Source organism: Hippoglossus hippoglossus, chromosome 20 (genome assembly GCF_009819705.1).
Source record: "Hippoglossus hippoglossus isolate fHipHip1 chromosome 20, fHipHip1.pri, whole genome shotgun sequence".
Classification (NCBI taxonomy): domain Eukaryota; kingdom Metazoa; phylum Chordata; class Actinopteri; order Pleuronectiformes; family Pleuronectidae; genus Hippoglossus; species Hippoglossus hippoglossus.
In genome coordinates this window covers 20,546,435-20,569,777 of record NC_047170.1, presented here as the reverse complement: position 1 = coordinate 20,569,777, position 23,343 = coordinate 20,546,435, and the positions used below count along the sequence as shown (strand labels likewise).

The following is a 23,343-nucleotide window of genomic DNA, read 5'->3' as shown; positions in this document are numbered from 1 at the left end:
GACGCTTTTCTCGTGAAAGCTGGAGAAAATTAAAGTTGAAGCGGTCGCTCCGTCATGGAGGCCATGTTTGGGAGCGACCGAAGCACCGCCTGTCAGCGCCAGCAGGAGAAGTAGGTCCGTGAAAACACTCACTGCCGCCCGGAGCTCAGCCGCTTACCGGGCAGAGTTCATCTGTTACAACCGGAAAAGACGACGATCCTCCGGGTGACGGTCTGAAGCGAGTCGCTTGATCCGAGTCCGCGTCTCACTCCGTTTCTGTGTTAGTGTAAAAAGTGTGTGACCCCGCGGAGGGATCTGGTTCAGCGCTGCTCTGGTGAGACGGCCTCTGTCATCAGACCTGAAATCCCGGACTGGACTCGCAAGGATCCGGACTGCTGCTGCTGGAGGTGTTCCTCAGGGACCACATCCCCACCAGTGTATTATAATGTATAATCATTAAATCATTATTATAGCTTCATCTTTATTAAACACAGTCATCTAATATCATTATATCATTATTTTTATTAAATAATACAGTCATAGGGGCGGCGTATAGCTCACCTGGTAGAGCTGCCCCCCCATTGAGGCTAGGCCTCACCCGTAGCGGGGGCGGCATGTCTTCCTCCACTCTCTCGCTGTCCTCTCCAAATAAAATAATACAAATTTAAATATATATATTTAAAAAATTATAATAATACATATCTTTATTGAATAATAGAGTCTTCAGAATTGTTAGAACCTTCATTACCACAAAACTACATTGTAGAACACTGACGGTCCATAAACCCATCTGGGCCTCCTCAGAACCTCCTGATAGTCATTAGATGATCCTTTCTATGACAACATAGATACCTGGAGGCTCCACTGGAACATCCATATTTACCACATCAGGGAAGTTTTTATATGACCTGTAGATCCTCCTCAGTAGAGTCTCCAAATGAGCACAGGAATTACCATTACAATCTCGAGAACCTCCTAGAACCTCATTTACATCAAGATCCATAGTAAGGACCTCTGGACCCTTCCAGAACAGAAACAAGTATCAAGTATTTTCTTTATTACTCTCTTATCTTGTTCTGAGTCACAGGTTCAGTATCAGTAAACAGGTTCGATCAGTTCAACGGAGAAGAAAATCAGTACAACCCCTGCTTCTCTACAAACCTTTCTGAACTCCACTCATGAAAGAAAGGAGAATTTCAGGTGAACTCCACTCCTCCGTCCATCACGTAGAAGGAGCTGCTCCTTGGAGCCTTGGTCCCACAGGAGGTGCAGTGGACAGTGAAGACCTGGCGCCTCCCCTGCTCCTCGCTGCTTCCTGCTGTGGCGGACACGTTATTAGGAGCCTCCTGTCGTGTGCACAGCAGCCGGTGGGTCACCAGTCGTTGCCAGGGGCGACAGAGGTATGGTCGGTCCGAGTCCGAGGAGGCTCCACTGTGGCTCCTCCTGATGGCGTGGCAGGTGGCAAAGACAGTGATTCTGTAATCCCTGAGAGGAAGAACCACAGATGGAACTGACTCAAAGCTTTGAAATGTTTACAGGTTCTTCAGTTCTGTGTGGTTCTTTAAGAACGAATAAACATCAGCTTCATCAACCACCTAAAATTTAGAAATGCTAAATTTTCTCACAGTTCGTTCAACTTCTTTCAGTCCTGAAACAGAAACATTAGAACCTTAGAACTTCCTTTGCAGTCACTGGGGAAATTCTAGAGGTTTTTCCACCTGCTGAACTGATTGAACTGTAAAATCCACTAAAACCTCCTCAGGGGTCACAAGAACCTCCTTATGAACCATTACAACTTCCAAAATAATCATTGAATCCACCTATTGCAACACTAGAACCCTCTAATGGACCAGGAACCTTCATTGATGGATATCCACCTGAGCAGTCGGCCCAGCAGCTCTGAACATTTGCTGAGCTTGTCCTCCTGCTCTGCAAAGCTGGCCCCGCCCTCGCAGCGATCCAGCCAATAGAAAGCAGAGATGCTGTCAATAAGGAGGAGTGCCAGACCAGGCCTCGATGAGAAGGAGTTCTCCAGGAAGTGGAGGAGGAGCAGGAGCAGGAGCAGGAGCAGGAGGAGGAGGAGGAGGAGGAGGAGCAGGAGCAGGAGGAGGAGCAGGAGCAGGAGGAGGAGGAGCAGCAGCAGCAGCAGCAGCAGCAGGAGGAGGAGCAGCAGCAGCAGGAGGAGGAGCAGCAGCAGGAGCAGGAGCAGTGGACGACCAGGAGGCGAGACAGACACGAACGCAACACCTCCTCATCTGACCCAGCTAAGGGCGAGCTGGTAGAGAGAGCTGGACACACATGAAGAGAGAGAGAGACAACGAAGCTGTGTGTGTGTGTGTGTGTGTGTGTGTGTGTGTGTGTGTGTGTGTGTGTGTGTGTGTGTGTGTGTGTGTGTGTGTGTGTGTGTGTGTGTGACATGTGGTGACAGGATCTATGAGCTGACTGCACTTGTATTAAACACTTTGTCTTCTCCAGGTCATAGACTGGGCCACCTCCTGTATTAAACACTTTGTCTTCTCCAGGTCATAGACTGGGCCACCTCCTGTATTAAACACTTTGTCTTCTCCAGGTCATAGACTGGGCCACGTCCTGTATTAAACACTTTGTCTTCTCCAGGTCATAGACTGGGCCACCTCCTGTATTAAACACTTTGTCTTCTCCAGGTCATAGACTGGGCCACGTCCTGTATTAAACACTTTGTCTTCTCCAGGTCATAGACTGGGCCACGTCCTGTATTAAACACTTTGTCTTCTCCAGGTCATAGACTGGGCCACCTCCTGTATTAAACACTTTGTCTTCTCCAGGTCATAGACTGGGCCACGTCCTGTATTAAACACTTTGTCTTCTCCAGGTCATAGACTGGGCCACCTCCTGTATTAAACACTTTGTCTTCTCCAGGTCATAGACTGGGCCACGTCCTGTATTAAACACTTTGTCTTCTCCAGGTCATAGACTGGGCCACCTCCTGTATTAAACACTTTGTCTTCTCCAGGTCATAGACTGGGCCACGTCCTGTATTAAACACTTTGTCTTCTCCAGGTCATAGACTGGGCCACCTCCTGTATTAAACACAGGGCAGTCAACAACAGAAAGTCCTTTAAACCAGATGGCCCCTGAAAATCTATTTACTACTACTCTTACTCTATAACTGTTACTACTCTTACTCTATAACTGTTACTACTCTTACTCTATAACTGTTACTACTCTTACTCTATAACTGTTACTACTCTTACTCTATAACTGTTACTACTCTTACTCTATAACTGTTACTACTCTTACTCTATAACTGTTACTACTCTTACTCAGTTACTACTGGTACTCCATTACTCTTACTACCAGTTCGCCACCTGCTGGTGATTCTTTATCAATACATGAAAGCTGCGGTTTTTTCCCCGACTTTTACTTTGAAAAGTATTTCAGACTTTTATCGTGAAACAGAAAACACGTGACAGCCCGTTAAATAAAACTGTGCGGTGAACTTCAACACAAATACTCTGATTACTTAGTTAAATGTAATATAAAGTAACGTATTCAAACCTGAACGCCGCTTTCACTCATTTCAACGTGAACTTCTTCTCTTCTTCCGCCTGTGTGAGCTACGTCATTTCCTGTTCCTGTTTCACCGTAAATGCTGATGTTGTCCCCTGTACCTGCGAGCTGGGTCACCTGGTCAGCATCTTTGTGACAATATGTCCACTTGTCCCTGAGGAGCACTGACCAATGAGAGGTGCAGAATACTTCCTGGTTTTCTACGTTATATTTGTGTCACTACCTGGAAGCAGTCATGTTGGAGGTGGAGTGTTTATTGACAGTTGCTCAGTCTCCATCCACAGATCGTGAACATTCATCGGATCACTGCAGACGTGTGTCAACATAAAGCTAAATCTCTGTCGGCTCGTTTATACGCTCGCTGGTTGCCATCTGCTCAGAGACTGGTCCAAACCACAAGTCACCTGATCACAATGTGATGATCAATACATTCATCAGCCGCACATACCTGAGCCCAACAATCTGGAGTCGTACCAGAGTAAGTACCAACAACTTCAAAGTAAGTACTGACAAGTATCTGTATGTTGTACTTAAACAAATGCAAATAAAGACCCAATGAAATCCCCACAAGTACAGAAGCTGTAATTATGAATAAAAACACATTCTGTATTTCCTGAATGCACCACGCTCCAGCTGACAGTGTTACTGAGGTTATGACTGTTCCACTGTTTTCTATAAATATAGACACTCTGACTGCAGTCGTTTATGATTCATCAACACAAACACACACAGTTACTCACAGTTTGTGATTCAGTCACTTCTGGAAGTTAATCATACTCAAAATAAACCAAATCAGTTAAACGGAACAGTTTCTTTATGACGGATGTGAAGGAAACAGAACAATATCTGCTGATCTGCCATCAAAAGTCACAGATATACCTGGACTGTCCTCTGGGGCCCAGCGTAATGAAACTTAAAGACAACAGCTAACATGCTAACACAGGGACTGAGAGCTGGAGGACAACTATGCACCCACAAAGCAAGGTAGGAGTGAAGAGGCGAACATCTTTACGTCAGAAACAAGAAAATAGATCCTTTCCTTGGCTTTTTGTTTGGAACAGTTTCAGAGACAGTCTGGATGAAGACGTCTGGACTTGAACCTGCAACAGATGTGGTGTCAGCTCGTGTTCTCGTCCGTCATCGCTCTGAGTGAAGACTGGAAACTGATTCACTGATTTCTAACTGTGTGTGCTTCACTTGCTCCAGACCTCCATGTGCCTGCTGAGGCTGAGCTAGTATGCTAACAGTCTGGTAGCCTAGTGGACTGAAAAATGCATGGGGCAAGGGACAGAGATGCTAACAGCTCAGTGACTGGTGGCTAACAGATGGCAGGTAAAGAGGGCAACAGGCTAACAGGCTAACAGGCTGGCTATCTAATGGGCAGTAGGTTCAAAGGCCAAACAGGCTGATAATGTAGTAGGCTAATGGGCTAACACGCTAGCACTCTGTAGCTACAAACGGCATCAGGACATGATGCCGAACACAGGGTTGTGTCGACAGATGCTCGGTCCTATCTCATCGTAGTCCTTTTTCGAGTGACACGCCTGGAGAAACTCCGGCTGCAGACACAAACAATAAATACACACAAAACAACAAACAAAAACAAATATCAACAAACAAATACACTGCTACTGAAGTAGAGCGTTTTAACCATTTGAGACATGTGTGAGCTCTTGTTTATCTGTCTTTGCGAGGACCTTCACGGTGACGTCACAACGTTCATACGTCACAGATCAGAGTCGGGGTTAAGTTCAGAACTGGATCAGGAAGTCACTGAGGATCCTGTGAACTAAAGTGCATGTGTGTGGGATTGTGTGGGTGTGGTTACCGTGGATGCCAGCATGGAGCCTCCAAACCAGACTGCGTAACGCTGCATGGGATGTGTTACAACCTGAATCTCCATCGGCTTCGGCTGCAAATTAAAATGATCAGTGAGTCGATGAGTCATCAGCAGAGTAAAGAGGAGAAACTTCAAGCTAACAAACATCAAATCAAGAGTGTGCTGAGGTTCACGACAACTTTTCCTACAACAGGTGATGTCCCACTGTCAGAGGACATCATCGGGGGAGGAGCCTGGGCCGAGACGACAGGCACATTTGAACTACATCTGTCATACAGGCCATGTTGGAGCGAGTCTTTACAACTGCTTCGTTCATGTTTGTTTTGTATGTTTGACTTTAGATTTAACATTTTTTACATGAAGGATGAAAGACCTGTTGTTGGTTTGAGTCTCTGTGCTCTGACCTTTATCCGTCCTCCACTCAGCTCTTCACTCAGTCTCAGTCGGGCATCAACCACCCTCTTCAGGTCTCTCTGCAGCCGCCGGCCAAAGTCTCTGAACATGGTGGATCCTCCGGACAACACGATGTTCTGACACAGGCACACTTTTAGTTCAAAACACCTGGGGTTCAAAGTTTTCTGCAGAGTGAGACATCTGAAAACAACAACATATCTGTGGTACCTTGTAGAGCGGCCTCCTCACATCGATTGGACAACTCTGAATGACCTCATCCACGACATCAGAGATGGGCTGCATGAAGTCTGGGTTAGCAAACTGCAAAACACACAATGACATTCTTTATCACTTTATCAATTGATTACAACACAAACATGAACTTTAGCTGAACTTTATGAGTTTGTGGAAACCAGCTGCCTCCTTCCGCATGATCAGCTCATTGATGATGTCACTTTTGACCATTTTAGTTTCTCTTGTAGTTTTTCTCTGAAAACATTGAGTTACCTCCGGGTGGAAGAAGATCTCTGGGCCCAGGAAGCGTTCATGGCCCACGTCGATGTGGAAGGCGGTCTGACTGACGGCATTTACTCCATGGAACTGTTTGATCCATTTCCCCGGGTCACAGTCGTACTTAGTGAACTCCTTCACAATGTCTGGACAGATGTAACAGTACCGCTCCTACACACAGACACACAAAATACACACAACTAGAATTACTGCCCTGCGGTTGTATGCCTCCACCACTAACCCTAACCACCACAGTGTCAGTCATCTTTGAGTCCACCTGAACATTTGTACCAAATTTGAAGAAATTCCTTCACTGTGTTCTTGAGATATCATGTTCAAATTCACAACAATGGGACAGACGGACAGAAAACTCAAATATTTTCCCTCTGGCCACTAGGTGTCGGCAGTGTGCAGGCAAATAACCCAGTGAGACACCTTTTGATTTCAAAGCATCTCTTTGAGGAGGAGCAGTTGATGAAGAGGAGGAGTTCACCTTGACTGCCTTGGCGGTCTCCAGCGACTGCTCCGGGGGAATCCCCACCTCTCTGTCTCTGAGCAGCTGTTGGATGAAGAAGGTAATGTCCCGCCCTGCGATGGGGATGTGTTTTATACAGCTGCCAATCACGAAGCCCTCAGCCTGTCACAGCCACAGCAACCAATCAGTGAGCAGAGACGCTCAAAACAACAGCCAGTACATTTAAAATGATATCGTGTCTGACCACAGGGATGGTGTGTGTGACTCCATCTCCGCTGTCGATGACGATGCCGGTCAGAGACCTCTGTCCGACCGGCCGGGACGTCCAGGACGCTGCTAACGCGAGCACTGCCTGACAGGAGGACACACTCATTACACTGGAACCTCCTCAAGCACCTCAAGGTCCCTTTCAAGGACCCTTCTGACATCTACCTGGAAAATCTGTCATGTGACTATTATGGTGGTCAACAACACGCGTCTCACCTGTACAGCGATGTAGAGTCCAGGTATGTTGAAGGTCTCAAACATGATCTCAGCCAGGTACTCTCTGTTCTCTGGAGTGTTGAGAGGAGGCTCTGTCTAAACACACACACACACACACACACACACACAAAGGAACTTAAAACCCTCTAAACCTGCTCCAGGGCTGATACAACCTCCTCCAAACCCTCCCAACATCTGGAACCAACTCAAGGACGTCTCTAATCTCCCAGTGGACACCTGGAACCTGTTCAATCATCTGACTGGACCACCTCAAGGATCTCTACTTCCTCCTTAATAACAACCTCCTCCAGCACCCGTGGAACCTACGAGTAGAACACCACACTCTCCTTAACAATGTACCCACCATGAGGAAACTGTGGTCCTCAGGTTCTGCTCGAAGGTACTTGAAGATGACCTGCTCCATAAACTTCTCCATCAGATCCCAGTCTTCCACCATCCCATGACGGATCGGCCACTAAACAGAATATGAGAGCAGAAGAGAACCTGAGACAGAAGGAGAACATGAGAGCAGAAGATACAAAAATGGCACGCTTCTTGAACCTTTGTTGCATAGTTGGGTTTGTCTACAGCCTCGTCTCCAATGTAGAAGTCCAGGTCGTCAACTCCTTGTACAAGTCTCCTCTGGGCCTGTTCTCCTATGCTGGCCGACTCTTTGATGGCGATGCCTGGCCCCACATACACACGTAAACATACATGACAGATATGAAATATGAGCATTACATGTGTGACTGCGTGGTTCTTACATGACGGCATGATGAACTGCGGCTCTGTGTTTCCAGCGTAACCAATCTTCGTGTACCTGCCATCACACAGATTCAACACTGTTAGTAAACAGATTGGGCCAATCACAGACACTTGTCTAAAATAGGGAAGGTTTGTTTACAGAGGAGCATCCAAGACCAGAGGTAACACACACACACACACACACACACACACACACACACACACAGGCCTGCTCTCTATCTAAATACATGATGATAAAAACACATGACGTCACAGTGTGTCCTCACCCGGTCCCACAGTCTATGACGCAGGGAGAAGGCTGCAGAGACATGTTGAGGTTCAGATCTGTTGTTGTGACCGGATCAGTGCAGAGAGAGAGAGAGAGAGAGAGAGAGAGAGAGAGAGAGAGACAGAGAGAGAGGGACAGAGAGAGACTCTGTCTATTTCTATACCTCTCGACCCCCCCCCTCGGAACAGTTCCGGGTCGGAGGGAACGATGAAGAAAATAGAAACTGATCTGAGTATTAACCAGAGTGTGTATGTGTGTGTGTGAGAGTGTGTGTGTGTGTGAGAGAGAGAGCATGTGTGTGTGTGAGAGTGTGTGTGTGTGTTCACGTGATGTCGGCTGTGACTGCCTGTGTAAAGACAAATCATCTGCGCAGAACTGTGACATCAGCAGAGATGATAAATATAGATGGTGTCTGGCTGCTGTACAGGTCGTAAACCTCCTCCTCCATGTTAGCAGACGGGACATGGACCAAAAAATCAAATAAATCAATGTTTGTAAAGAAGTTTCTGTCATTTCAGCTCGTTCTCATCTCACTGATGTTTGTTCAAGTGTTTCTCATCAGTTTGGTTTGAATCAGTGATTTGATGATAGAAAACAGACGTCATGATTGACAGCTGAGACTGATTCAAGATTGGTCGAGAGTGTGTATGGGCGGGACCTTGATACCACGATCACTACTGCTCAGACTGTGACTGCAAATGACGTCATCAGCACAAGATGTCAGCGTTTGTATCTGAGACATTTTAGCTTCATTTCTGGAGACGTGTCTTCGTCTTTACTTGTTGATGTTGACCAATGATTGAGCCACATGACATCAGAGGTTTATAAAGTCTGATTATCTCTTAATAAACAGCTGTGACAGATGAAAACATTTATTTCTCGACACACGTTGGTTTTATTATTGCTCTGGGTCGTCTCTGGGTTTTTTGGAAAGTACCTGTCTTCCTGTGGTGTGTCTTATTTTGAAAGTCTTGAGCGGAAGTGTCGTGTCTGATGGCGTCTGTGCTGCAGCTCAACAGACGATACGCTCACGGTAAACATTAGCATTAGCAGCTACAGCCAGAACAGCGGATAACACCCGCGACCTGACGGAGTTCAGTCAGCTGCCACAGTGCCGCTGAGCAAACAGCTACGAGCCGACGAGATGTGAGTGTCACATCTGTTATTAGACTTTTTTCAAACATCTGTATTCACACCTTCCACCTCTGAGTTTAGCTAGCGATCATCGCTGTGAAACGGATTCCATTATCGGACGCGATTTAGCTTGCACACGATCTTCTCACGGTTTTTCAGTTTTTCAGTTTTTCAGTTTTTCAACCTTCACTCACCAACTTGTTGTTATACAGGATTCATTGAACACAAAGTATTCAACCACACGTGTGAACACATGGTCTGTGTAGTTCATCACTGCTGCTGAAGTTTCATGTGACCCAGAGTCCAAATCATATCACATGTTATTGAAACATAAGTGATTTCATTTTGAAAGATGATTTACCTTGAATATTGTGATAATGACACCTGTACAGGTAAGTTCAGGTTTGAGTCAGAGTTAAGGTAACCCTGACCCTGATCTTAACCTGACCCTGATCTTAACCTGACCCTGATCTTAACCTGACCCTGATCTTAACCCTGACCCTGATCTTAACCTGACCCTGATCTTAACCCTGACCCTGATCTTAACCTGACCCTGATCTTAACCCTTACCCTGATCTTAACCTGACCCTGATCTTAACCCTGACCCTGATCTTAACCTGACCCTGATCTTAACCTGACCCTGATCTTAACCCTGACCCTGATCTTAACCTGACCCTGATCTTAACCCTGACCCTGATCTTAACCTGACCCTGATCTTAACCCTGACCCTGATCTTAACCTGACCCTGATCTTAACCCTGACCCTGATCTTAACCTGACCCTGATCTTAACCTGACCCTGATCTTAACCCTGACCCTGATCTTAACCTGACCCTGATCTTAAACTTAATAAATCAGTTACAGTCAGTGAGCTGCTACACAAAATACCTGAAGTCACGAAGACGCTGACTCAACATGTTCGTGGTGAAAAAGATGAATCAGCAGGTTTTACAACGTCGTTAAAATACACGAGTCTGTTTAAATGAAGAAGAATAATTAACCAGTTTATGAGACAGTCAGCTGAGACCTGTTCCAAACGTTTACCTTTTAATAGAATAGTAACCTCTTCATTATTATTATTATTATTATTAGTCTTTGACATCACTTCACTTATAACTGAGTCTCTCTGTGTCTGTCTCTCTAAATGGGTCAAAGTGTCCACATACTTCTGTCAGAATATCATTTACTCACTTCGTGGTTTTAATGGATTCTAGTTCTGTGTTCTGCTCCTCCTCACTACTGGTAGCATGAGGAGGAACCTGCAGCTCCATCAGATTGCACAGGTAGTCCAGCTCCTCCAGGAGGACACATCCATACGTGTGGTCACAAGACAGTTCGTGTCCACAGCAGATTCACCACTGGAGCCTCGTTCTCCTCACAGATGAGAGCAGGTTCACACATGTGACAGGTGTGAACGAGTCTAGAGAAGCTGTGGTGAACGTGATGCTGCTGTAACAACATCTATGACCGGTTTGGTGGATCAGCGATGGTCTGAGGAGGCAGATCCTGGGAGGGTCTGGATTGTCCAGGAGGTGATGATCCAGGTCTGGAAGGAGATCCCCAGGACTCCATCCTCCGACTCCTCAGGAGCATCATGTCCAGATGTTGTCAGGAGAACATGCAGGCAGGAGGAGGCCACACCCACTGAGTCACATGATGACTTGATGAAATTCCCACACGTTGGATCAGTCTGTGGTTTCAGTTTGTTACTGGGATGTTCAGTGTGGTTTTCAATCCAGTGGGTTGATGGTTTTAGTTTCCATTGATCGTTGTTACGTCATTTTGTTCTAAACTAATCAATGTTCATCAGTAAAGATTTTCTACGTGAACCATTCATTAAGATCTGAAGTGTGATAGAAGTGTTTTTAGAAGTATTTAGTTGTTACTTCCTGTTTGTTTCCTCTGTACAAACACAACCGAGTGTCGTAAAGAAACAAACACGTATACTCTCTCTCTCTCTCACAGCAGCGTAATGTAAGGCGATGCTCGCTCGGCCACCATGGCCAGTGTCACGCTGCGGTACTTCTGTTATGGCTGTCTCGCCACCTCAGCCACTTGGTCCTTCCTGCTCTTCCTCTACTTCTCTCTGGGGGCGGAGCCTGGGGACAGCAGGACCCCTCTGCAGCACCGCAGTCAGCCAATCACCAGGGGTCTGGCCGGGCGGAGGGCGAGGAATCATCTTCTGCCAGCCAATCGGGGAGTGGAGCTGTCGCCAGAGATGGGTGAGAGGCTGTGGTGTGTTCAGGTGCTGCTGGGAAAATTAAGATACTATGCTGAAATTATTCGTTGATTAGGATCAGGTTCACAGACTGGATGTGGTTGGTCTGTGGGGACTTGAGGTCAACTGACGGCTGTGTCTTCCTGCAGGGATGATATTTAACGAGGCGGATCAGGAGGTCAGGGACACTGGTTACCACCGACACGCCTTCAATGTCCTCATCTCCACCAGACTGGGTCACCACCGGGAGCTGCCCGACACCAGAGACCAGCAGTAAGACTTTAATATTTTAAACATTGACACACTTTTCCATGAAGTTACAAACTGGTTCTTCTCATGTAGTGAATCCTGTTGTTGTGTTGATGTGTTCAGTTCCATCAGCATCTGTTGTACTTGTGTCCTGGGAGAGGATCCTCACATGGGACTGAGCTTTATTCACTGATCACTAAGTTTTTTGGGTAATTCTTTCCAATATTGGACCTTGTTAAGATCTGTGAAACAAATTGTAATTTGTGAATATGGACTGTTCAAATGAAATTTGATTGATTGATAAGACACAATAATGCTGGACAAACCAATGCGTCACATTCCACATACATGGTGTTTAATTCATACATGTTTCATGGAGGAGGACTAAAAGTAGTTTGTTAAAACACAACTCAGCCTGATCCAACTCTGCAGGTGTCGGGATAAGGTTTATCCTCAGGCTCTACCCTCTGCCAGCGTAGTGATCTGTTTCTTCAACGAGGCGTTCTCCGCCCTGTTGAGGACTGTTCACAGCGTGCTGGACCGAACGCCGGCCTACCTCCTGCACGAGATCGTCCTGGTCGACGACCACAGCGAGCTCGGTAACACCATCAACACTTCCTGCAAACTGAACAATAGAAGCCTTCAAACCTTTCCTAACACAGCCACCTTGATATTTGTGTTGTTGTTCAGACGAGCTGAAGAACGACTTGGATCGTTACGTCAGGGAGGAGCTTCAGGGGAAAGTGAAACTGGTGAGAAACCAGAGGAGAGAAGGACTCATCAGAGGACGAATGATCGGAGCCTCACATGCTACTGGTACATCCTCCATCCTCAAACTATACATCCTCCATCCTCAAACTATACATCCTCAAACTATACATCCTACACCCTCAAACTGAACATCCTCATCCTCAAACTATACATCCTACATCCTCAAACTATACATCCTACATCCTCAAACTGAACATCCTCATCCTCAAACTATACATCCTACATCCTCAAACTGAACATCCTCCATCCTCAAACTATACATCCTCAAACTGAACATCCTCATCCTCAAACTATACATCCTACATCCTCAAACTGAACATCCTACATCCTCAAACTATACATCCTACATCCTCAAACTGAACATCCTACATCCTCAAACTATACATCCTACATCCTCAAACTATACATCCTCAAACTATACATCCTACATCCTCAAACTGAACATCCTACATCCTCAAACTATACATCCTACATCCTCAAACTATACATCCTACATCCTCAAACTATACATCCTCAAACTATACATCCTACATCCTCAAACTGAACATCCTCATCCTCAAACTGAACATCCTACATCCTCAAACTGAACATCCTACATCCTCAAACTGAACATCCTACATCCTCAAACTATACATCCTCAAACTATACATCCTACATCCTCAAACTGAACATCCTACATCCTCAAACTATACATCCTACATCCTCAAACTGAACATCCTCATCCTCAAACTATACATCCTACATCCTCAAACTATACATCCTCAAACTATACATCCTACATCCTCAAACTGAACATCCTCATCCTCAAACTATACATCCTCAAACTATACATCCTCCATCCTCAAACTGAACATCCTACATCCTCAAACTATACATCCTACATCCTCAAACTGAACATCCTACATCCTCAAACTATACATCATACATCCTCAAACTATACATCCTCAAACTATACATCCTACATCCTCAAACTATACATCCTCCATCCTCAAACTATACATCCTACATCCTCAAACTATACATCCTCAAACTGAACATCCTACATCCTCAAACTGAACATCCTACATCCTCAAACTGAACATCCTACATCCTCAAACTATACATCCTACATCCTCAAACTATACATCCTCAAACTGAACATCCTACATCCTCAAACTATACATCCTACATCCTCAAACTATACATCCTCAAACTATACATCCTCCATCCTCAAACTATACATCCTACATCCTCAAACTATACATCCTCAAACTATACATCCTCAAACTATACATCCTCCATCCTCAAACTATACATCCTACATCCTCAAACTATACATCCTCAAACTGAACATCCTACATCCTCAAACTATACATCCTACATCCTCAAACTATACATCCTCAAACTATACATCCTCAAACTATACATCCTCCATCCTCAAACTATACATCCTACATCCTCAAACTATACATCCTCAAACTGAACATCCTACATCCTCAAACTATACATCCTCAAACTATACATCCTCAAACTATACATCCTCCATCCTCAAACTATACATCCTCAAACTATACATCCTCAAACTATACATCCTACATCCTCAAACTATACATCCTACATCCTCAAACTATACATCCTACATCCTCAAACTATACATCCTAAATCCTCAAACTATACATCATACATCCTCAAACTATACATCCTCAAACTATACATCATACATCCTCAAACTATACATCCTCAAACTATACATCCTCCATCCTCAAACTATACATCCTACATCCTCAAACTATACATCCTAAATCCTCAAACTATACATCATACATCCTCAAACTATACATCCTCAAACTATACATCATACATCCTCAAACTATACATCCTACATCCTCAAACTATACATCCTAAATCCTCAAACTATACATCATACATCCTCAAACTATACATCCTCAAACTATACATCCTACATCCTCAAACTATACATCCTAAATCCTCAAACTATACATCATACATCCTCAAACTATACATCCTCAAACTATACATCATACATCCTCAAACTATACATCCTCAAACTATACATCCTCAAACTATACATCCTCCATCCTCAAACTATACATCCTCCATCCTCAAACTATACATCATACATCCTCAAACTATACATCCTCAAACTATACATCATACATCCTCAAACTATACATCCTACATCCTCAAACTATACATCCTAAATCCTCAAACTATACATCATACATCCTCAAACTATACATCCTCAAACTATACATCCTACATCCTCAAACTATACATCCTAAATCCTCAAACTATACATCATACATCCTCAAACTATACATCCTCAAACTATACATCATACATCCTCAAACTATACATCCTCAAACTATACATCCTCAAACTATACATCCTCCATCCTCAAACTATACATCCTCAAACTATACATCCTCAAACTATACATCCTACATCCTCAAACTATACATCCTCCATCCTCAAACTGAACATCCTACATCCTCAAACTGAACATCCTACATCCTCAAACTATACATCCTACATCCTCAAACTGAACATCCTCCATCCTCAAACTATACATCCTACATCCTCAAACTATACATCCTACATCCTCAAACTATACATCCTACATCCTCAAACTATACATCCTACATCCTCAAACTATACATCCTCAAACTATACATCCTACATCCTCAAACTATACATCCTCAAACTATACATCCTACATCCTCAAACTATACATCCTCAAACTATACATCCTACATCCTCAAACTATACATCCTACATCCTCAAACTATACATCCTACATCCTCAAACTATACATCCTAAATCCTCAAACTATACATCATACATCCTCAAACTATACATCCTCAAACTATACATCATACATCCTCAAACTATACATCCTCAAACTATACATCCTCAAACTATACATCATACATCCTCAAACTATACATCCTCAAACTATACATCCTCAAACTATACATCCTCAAACTATACATCCTCCATCCTCAAACTATACATCCTCAAACTATACATCCTCAAACTATACATCCTACATCCTCAAACTATACATCCTCCATCCTCAAACTGAACATCCTACATCCTCAAACTGAACATCCTACATCCTCAAACTATACATCCTACATCCTCAAACTGAACATCCTCCATCCTCAAACTATACATCCTACATCCTCAAACTATACATCCTACATCCTCAAACTATACATCCTACATCCTCAAACTATACATCCTACATCCTCAAACTATACATCCTACATCCTCAAACTATACATCCTCAAACTATACATCCTACATCCTCAAACTATACATCCTCAAACTATACATCATACATCCTCAAACTATACATCCTCAAACTATACATCATACATCCTCAAACTATACATCCTCAAACTATACATCCTCAAACTATACATCCTCAAACTATACATCCTCCATCCTCAAACTATACATCCTCAAACTATACATCCTACATCCTCAAACTATACATCCTCCATCCTCAAACTGAACATCCTACATCCTCAAACTGAACATCCTACATCCTCAAACTATACATCCTACATCCTCAAACTGAACATCCTCCATCCTCAAACTATACATCCTACATCCTCAAACTATACATCCTACATCCTCAAACTATACATCCTACATCCTCAAACTATACATCCTACATCCTCAAACTATACATCCTACATCCTCAAACTATACATCCTCAAACTATACATCCTACATCCTCAAACTATACATCCTCAAACTATACATCCTACATCCTCAAACTATACATCCTCAAACTATACATCCTACATCCTCAAACTATACATCCTACATCCTCAAACTATACATCCTACATCCTCAAACTATACATCCTAAATCCTCAAACTATACATCATACATCCTCAAACTATACATCCTCAAACTATACATCCTACATCCTCAAACTATACATCCTACATCCTCAAACTATACATCCTAAATCCTCAAACTATACATCATACATCCTCAAACTATACATCCTCAAACTATACATCATACATCCTCAAACTATACATCCTACATCCTCAAACTATACATCCTAAATCCTCAAACTATACATCATACATCCTCAAACTATACATCCTCAAACTATACATCCTACATCCTCAAACTATACATCCTAAATCCTCAAACTATACATCATACATCCTCAAACTATACATCCTCAAACTATACATCATACATCCTCAAACTATACATCCTCAAACTATACATCCTCAAACTATACATCCTCCATCCTCAAACTATACATCCTCCATCCTCAAACTATACATCATACATCCTCAAACTATACATCCTCAAACTATACATCATACATCCTCAAACTATACATCCTACATCCTCAAACTATACATCATACATCCTCAAACTATACATCCTCAAACTATACATCATACATCCTCAAACTATACATCCTCAAACTATACATCCTACATCCTCAAACTATACATCCTAAATCCTCAAACTATACATCATACATCCTCAAACTATACATCCTCAAACTATACATCATACATCCTCAAACTATACATCCTCAAACTATACATCCTCAAACTATACATCCTCCATCCTCAAACTATACATCCTCCATCCTCAAACTATACATCATACATCCTCAAACTATACATCCTCAAACTATACATCCTACATCCTCAAACTATACATCCTAAATCCTCAAACTATACATCATACATCCTCAAACTATACATCCTCAAACTATACATCATACATCCTCAAACTATACATCCTCAAACTATACATCCTCAAACTATACATCCTCCATCCTCAAACTATACATCCTCAAACTATACATCCTCAAACTATACATCCTACATCCTCAAACTATACATCCTCCATCCTCAAACTGAACATCCTACATCCTCAAACTGAACATCCTACATCCTCAAACTATACATCCTACATCCTCAAACTGAACATCCTACATCCTCAAACTATACATCCTACATCCTCAAACTGAACATCCTCCATCCTCAAACTATACATCCTACATCCTCAAACTATACATCCTACATCCTCAAACTATACATCCTACATCCTCAAACTATACATCCTCAAACTATACATCATACATCCTCAAACTATACATCCTCAAACTATACATCATACATCCTCAAACTATACATCCTCAAACTATACATCCTCAAACTATACATCCTCAAACTATACATCCTCCATCCTCAAACTATACATCCTCAAACTATACATCCTACATCCTCAAACTATACATCCTCCATCCTCAAACTGAACATCCTACATCCTCAAACTGAACATCCTACATCCTCAAACTATACATCCTACATCCTCAAACTGAACATCCTCCATCCTCAAACTATACATCCTACATCCTCAAACTATACATCCTACATCCTCAAACTATACATCCTACATCCTCAAACTATACATCCTACATCCTCAAACTATACATCCTACATCCTCAAACTATACATCCTCAAACTATACATCCTACATCCTCAAACTATACATCCTCAAACTATACATCCTACATCCTCAAACTATACATCCTCAAACTATACATCCTACATCCTCAAACTATACATCCTACATCCTCAAACTATACATCCTACATCCTCAAACTATACATCCTAAATCCTCAAACTATACATCATACATCCTCAAACTATACATCCTCAAACTATACATCCTACATCCTCAAACTATACATCCTACATCCTCAAACTATACATCCTAAATCCTCAAACTATACATCATACATCCTCAAACTATACATCCTCAAACTATACATCATACATCCTCAAACTATACATCCTACATCCTCAAACTATACATCCTAAATCCTCAAACTATACATCATACATCCTCAAACTATACATCCTCAAACTATACATCCTACATCCTCAAACTATACATCCTAAATCCTCAAACTATACATCATACATCCTCAAACTATACATCCTCAAACTATACATCATACATCCTCAAACTATACATCCTCAAACTATACATCCTCAAACTATACATCCTCAAACTATACATCCTCCATCCTCAAACTATACATCCTCCATCCTCAAACTATACATCATACATCCTCAAACTATACATCCTCAAACTATACATCATACATCCTCAAACTATACATCCTACATCCTCAAACTATACATCATACATCCTCAAACTATACATCCTCAAACTATACATCATACATCCTCAAACTATACATCCTCAAACTATACATCCTACATCCTCAAACTATACATCCTAAATCCTCAAACTATACATCATACATCCTCAAACTATACATCCTCAAACTATACATCATACATCCTCAAACTATACATCCTCAAACTATACATCCTCAAACTATACATCCTCCATCCTCAAACTATACATCCTCCATCCTCAAACTATACATCATACATCCTCAAACTATACATCCTCAAACTATACATCCTACATCCTCAAACTATACATCCTAAATCCTCAAACTATACATCATACATCCTCAAACTATACATCCTCAAACTATACATCATACATCCTCAAACTATACATCCTCAAACTATACATCCTCAAACTATACATCCTCCATCCTCAAACTATACATCCTCAAACTATACATCCTCAAACTATACATCCTACATCCTCAAACTATACATCCTCCATCCTCAAACTGAACATCCTACATCCTCAAACTGAACATCCTACATCCTCAAACTATACATCCTACATCCTCAAACTATACATCCTCCATCCTCAAACTGAACATCCTACATCCTCAAACTGAACATCCTACATCCTCAAACTATACATCCTCCATCCTCAAACTATACATCCTACATCCTCAAACTGAACATCCTACATCCTCAAACTATACATCCTACATCCTCAAACTGAACATCCTCCATCCTCAAACTATACATCCTACATCCTCAAACTATACATCCTACATCCTCAAACTATACATCCTACATCCTCAAACTATACATCCTCAAACTATACATCCTACATCCTCAAACTATACATCCTCAAACTATACATCCTACATCCTCAAACTATACATCCTACATCCTCAAACTGAACATCCTACATCCTCAAACCCTACATCCTAAATCCTCAAACTATACATCATACGTCCTACATCCTCAAACCCAACGTCCTACGTCCTCCATCCTTCACCTATACCCGTCTGTGTCCAGGTGAGGTGCTCGTCTTCCTGGACAGTCACTGTGAGGTGAACCAGGCGTGGCTGCAGCCGCTGCTCGCCCCGATCCAGAAAGACCGTCACACCGTCGTCTGCCCCGTCATCGACATCATCTCAGCCGACACGCTCGCTTACTCGCCCTCCCCCGTCGTCAGGGGCGGCTTCAACTGGGGGCTGCACTTCAAGTGGGACCCCGTCCCCCCCTCAGAGCTCAATGGGCCCGAGGGCACCACAGGGCCAATCAGGTAACAAGCTGATAACCAGCTGATTAAACAGGTAACCAGCTCATTTATACCTCACCTCTGATGCCCCCCCCAGGTCTCCCACCATGGCTGGCGGTTTATTCGCTATGAACAGAAAGTATTTCAACGAGCTGGGACAATATGATGCCGGCATGGATATCTGGGGCGGAGAAAACCTGGAAATCTCCTTCAGGGTAAGAGCTGAGTTTTACAGACAGTAAAACTCAGTGAAGGTTTTGTTCACAGTTAACATGTTAGCTTAGCTTAGCATTAAGCCTGAAGGCAGCGGCAAGGAGCAAGCTCCAGACAGCTGATGTCACATCTGCATTCGTCCAATCAGTCCTAGGATGACATCAAGAGACATGACGAGCTCTGGAGCAGCATGTGAGTGACAGATTCTCATTCGGACTAATGGTTGCTTTCTGTGTGGCTCAGATCTGGATGTGCGGCGGTCAGCTGCTCATCATCCCCTGCTCCAGAGTCGGACATATCTTCAGGAAGCGGCGGCCGTACGGTTCACCTGGGGGGCAGGACACCATGGCCCATAATTCTCTGCGGCTAGCGCATGTATGGATGGACGAGTACAAGGTAAACACACAGAACTGTGATCCAATAAGCAGCTGCATTATCCTCTGACCTCACTTCCTGTTTCCGTGTGGTCCAATCAGGAGCAGTATCTGTCCCTGCGTCCAGAGCTGCGTGAGCGCAGTTACGGTGACATCAGCGAGCGCGTGGCGTTGAGGAAGCGGCTGCAGTGTCACTCATTTCGTTGGTACCTGGACACAGTCTACCCTGAGATGCAGGCTGTCGCCAACGGCAACAAGCAGCAGCCGCCGCTGTTCATCAACAAAGGTCTGAGGCGTCCCAAAGTCCTGCAGAGAGGACGGGTACGTGACAAATAATCATCCATGTTTGATTATCGATCATATGAGTCATAAACTGATCAAATGCCATTTTCCAGCTTCGTAACCTAGCAACCAGTCGTTGTCTAGTGGCCCAGGGCCGAGTTAGTCAAAAGGGCGGAGCCGTAGTCCTACGGCCATGTGACCCCGGCGACCCTGAACAGGTGAGTCGACCACATGACCACAAACAACTATCACACACTTTGGAAACTGAGTTAACCAACCTGCCAGGTCTGTTTGACCTGTGACCTTTGACCTCATCATGTGACGTGTATGTTCAGGACTGGACCTATGACGAGGAGAGTCAGCTGATCCTCGCAGGTCTGTTGTGTCTCGACGTGTCAGAGATCCGGACCTTTGATCCTCCAAGACTGATGAAGTGTCACGGATCAGGAGGATCACAACAGTGGAGCCTGGGGGTGAGGCGCACACACACACACACACACACACACACACACACACACCACATCATCATCATCATATCAGTTCCTAATAAACAGATAATGCTCTCTCTCTCTCTCCTGTAGAAGTCTAACCGACTCTACCAGGTCTCGGTGGGTCAGTGTCTCTCGGTCGCTGAGCCAGTCGGACCTAAAGGTTATGTTTCCATGGCGATCTGTGATGCGTCACAGACGCAGCAGTGGCAGCTGGAGGCCTGAGCTGAGGTCACTTTGTGTTTTTCATTTTTCTGCTCAGGACAATTTCAGATTTTTTAATATTTATCTGTTTTGAACACTATGTTGGAGCCGATCAGGTCACGTTGAAACGTCGTCAGTCCTTGTGACGTTTTTACTTTTATTTGTATTTATTGTAAAAATTAAACTTACAGACTGATTCCACTTTTTAAACAAATCCTGGAAATGAAGTAAAATGTGAAGTCGCTGATCCAGTGAGATGGATCCATGTGTTCTGGACCTCAGTGACAACGTTTTAAACTTTGTCATCATCAATAAATCATCAGTTTACAAACAAGTGTTGAATCATCATTTTTAAAATGTGAATGTTTTTATAAACTGACACTGAAAACATCAAAGACCCGGACCAGAACCGCAGGTCTGACTGAAACTGGTCTAGAACTGGTTTGACTTGGTCCGATCCACCGTCATGCTCCAATCAGAGATGCAGTTCTCATGTTTTCACTCCTTATGTTCAACTAATAAAAGTCATTTCAAAACAAAGGTTTTCTGCATCAAATTGATGTTTATGTTGCTGTGATTCCCCCTGATGGACACCAGGGGTCAGCGTCGCAACAGGAAACCTCCTGTTCTAAAGGTTCCTTGAATTGATGAACAGCTTCAGGAGTTTCTAGGAGACCTTTAGTTCTTGACTGGATTCCAGGAGTTAACAAGTCCTACTGGTTCTTGAGGACATTCCAGGCTCCTCGAGAAACACGTGTTTCCCTCAGATGAGCCTCACAACTTATGTGAATGTTCCAGTTGCTCTTGAGATGTTCTCTTCCCTCAGAGCGATTCCAGGAGTGTGAAAGAGGTTCCTGGGTTAGAGTTAGAGAACCCTAACCCTCAGAGTCCTGGAGAGAGATCTGCAGCGAGAGAACACTGGATCCATTCTTGATCAGCTGCTCTTGGAACTTGAGGAACTTCCAGACCTCCTGGGGTCGAGTCCGTTCCAAGAGTGTCTATTCATCCTGGTGCAGATTCCAGGAGTCTTTGAGAAGACCCTGGAATCTCCTCAAAAACACCTGGAGCCTCCTCAAAAACCTGTGAACTCAACATGATGTGAGACAGTAGCCCTTGATTGGTTGATGAGACCGAGGTTTTTACTGAAGTTTCTCCTCAGATCAATACACTGTGTTCCTGTGGGTTAGGGTTAGGGCTGTTTGAGGGTTCGAATCCGGTTCAGGTTAGAGCTAGGGTTAAGTATTTGGTTTGGATGGTTAAGGTTAAGGTTAAGGGGCGAGAGAATGTTTTGTGTCAATGAGTGGCCTCACTAAGATAGAAATACAAACGTGTGGGTGTGTGTTTGTCAGAGTATTGATGAGGAACAAAGTTAATTATTACAGGAAGTAATCACTGGAAGTAATCCATTACTTTCTTATTACACACGCACACACATTTGTACTTCTATCTTAGTGAGGACACTCATTGGCATAATGTATTCCCTAGCCCCTTACGCTAACCTTAACCATCACTACTAAAGGACTAACTCTAACCCTTAACCTGATTCTAACCCGAAAACCAAGTCTTAACCCCCAAACAGTCCACTAGGGCAAAGTGGGGACCGGCCACAATGTCCTCACTCCGTAGGTTGTAGACTCAAACTGGTCCTCACAAAGACATCTGTACAAGAGCACACACACCTCT

The 23,343-nt window shown here is 43.5% G+C and overlaps 4 protein-coding genes across 5 annotated transcripts in view; 1 reads left to right on the top strand and 3 right to left on the bottom strand.

The window, feature by feature from the left end:
- Positions 1-400, bottom strand: part of LOC117753901 (histone-lysine N-methyltransferase 2C-like) — a 46,368-nt gene extending 45,968 nt beyond the window's left edge. Inside the window, exon 1 of the mRNA XM_034572402.1 lies at positions 158-400. Coding sequence (XP_034428293.1) covers positions 158-171 — 14 coding nt within the window. The 5' untranslated portion in view covers positions 172-400. The remainder of the gene's footprint in view (positions 1-157) is intronic.
- A 762-nt stretch (positions 401-1,162) lies between these two features.
- LOC117754275 (DNA repair protein XRCC2-like) lies at positions 1,163-3,765 on the bottom strand. Its single transcript, XM_034573102.1, has 3 exons — positions 3,752-3,765; positions 1,857-2,066; positions 1,163-1,464 (listed from the first exon to the last, which is right to left on the bottom strand). The coding sequence occupies exons 1-3, from the start codon at positions 3,763-3,765 to the stop codon at positions 1,176-1,178; spliced, it is 513 nt and encodes a 170-aa protein (XP_034428993.1). The 3' UTR covers positions 1,163-1,175.
- Positions 3,766-4,459: 694 nt separating this feature from the next.
- Positions 4,460-8,534, bottom strand: actr3b (actin related protein 3B). 2 transcript variants are annotated; one of them, XM_034572423.1, is made up of 12 exons: positions 8,261-8,531; positions 7,994-8,049; positions 7,791-7,915; positions 7,594-7,704; positions 7,230-7,325; positions 6,991-7,098; positions 6,765-6,908; positions 6,269-6,442; positions 5,990-6,082; positions 5,773-5,898; positions 5,357-5,440; positions 4,460-5,087 (listed from the first exon to the last, which is right to left on the bottom strand). In XM_034572423.1, the coding sequence occupies exons 1-12, from the start codon at positions 8,302-8,304 to the stop codon at positions 4,992-4,994; spliced, it is 1,257 nt and encodes a 418-aa protein (XP_034428314.1). In that variant the 5' UTR covers positions 8,305-8,531; the 3' UTR covers positions 4,460-4,991. The 2 variants fall into 2 exon arrangements, with proteins under 2 accessions (XP_034428314.1, XP_034428315.1); XM_034572424.1 differs by lacking the exons at positions 6,765-6,908; positions 6,991-7,098 and having other exon boundaries at positions 8,261-8,534.
- Positions 8,535-9,141: 607 nt separating this feature from the next.
- On the top strand, positions 9,142-21,994 carry galnt11 (UDP-N-acetyl-alpha-D-galactosamine:polypeptide N-acetylgalactosaminyltransferase 11 (GalNAc-T11)). The gene is made up of 12 exons (XM_034572422.1): positions 9,142-9,408; positions 11,360-11,616; positions 11,762-11,885; positions 12,294-12,460; positions 12,552-12,677; positions 19,874-20,123; positions 20,197-20,314; positions 20,556-20,708; positions 20,789-21,007; positions 21,082-21,186; positions 21,304-21,441; positions 21,550-21,994. The coding sequence occupies exons 2-12, from the start codon at positions 11,394-11,396 to the stop codon at positions 21,679-21,681; spliced, it is 1,755 nt and encodes a 584-aa protein (XP_034428313.1). The 5' UTR covers positions 9,142-9,408; positions 11,360-11,393; the 3' UTR covers positions 21,682-21,994.
- The last annotated feature ends 1,349 nt before the right edge of the window (positions 21,995-23,343 follow it).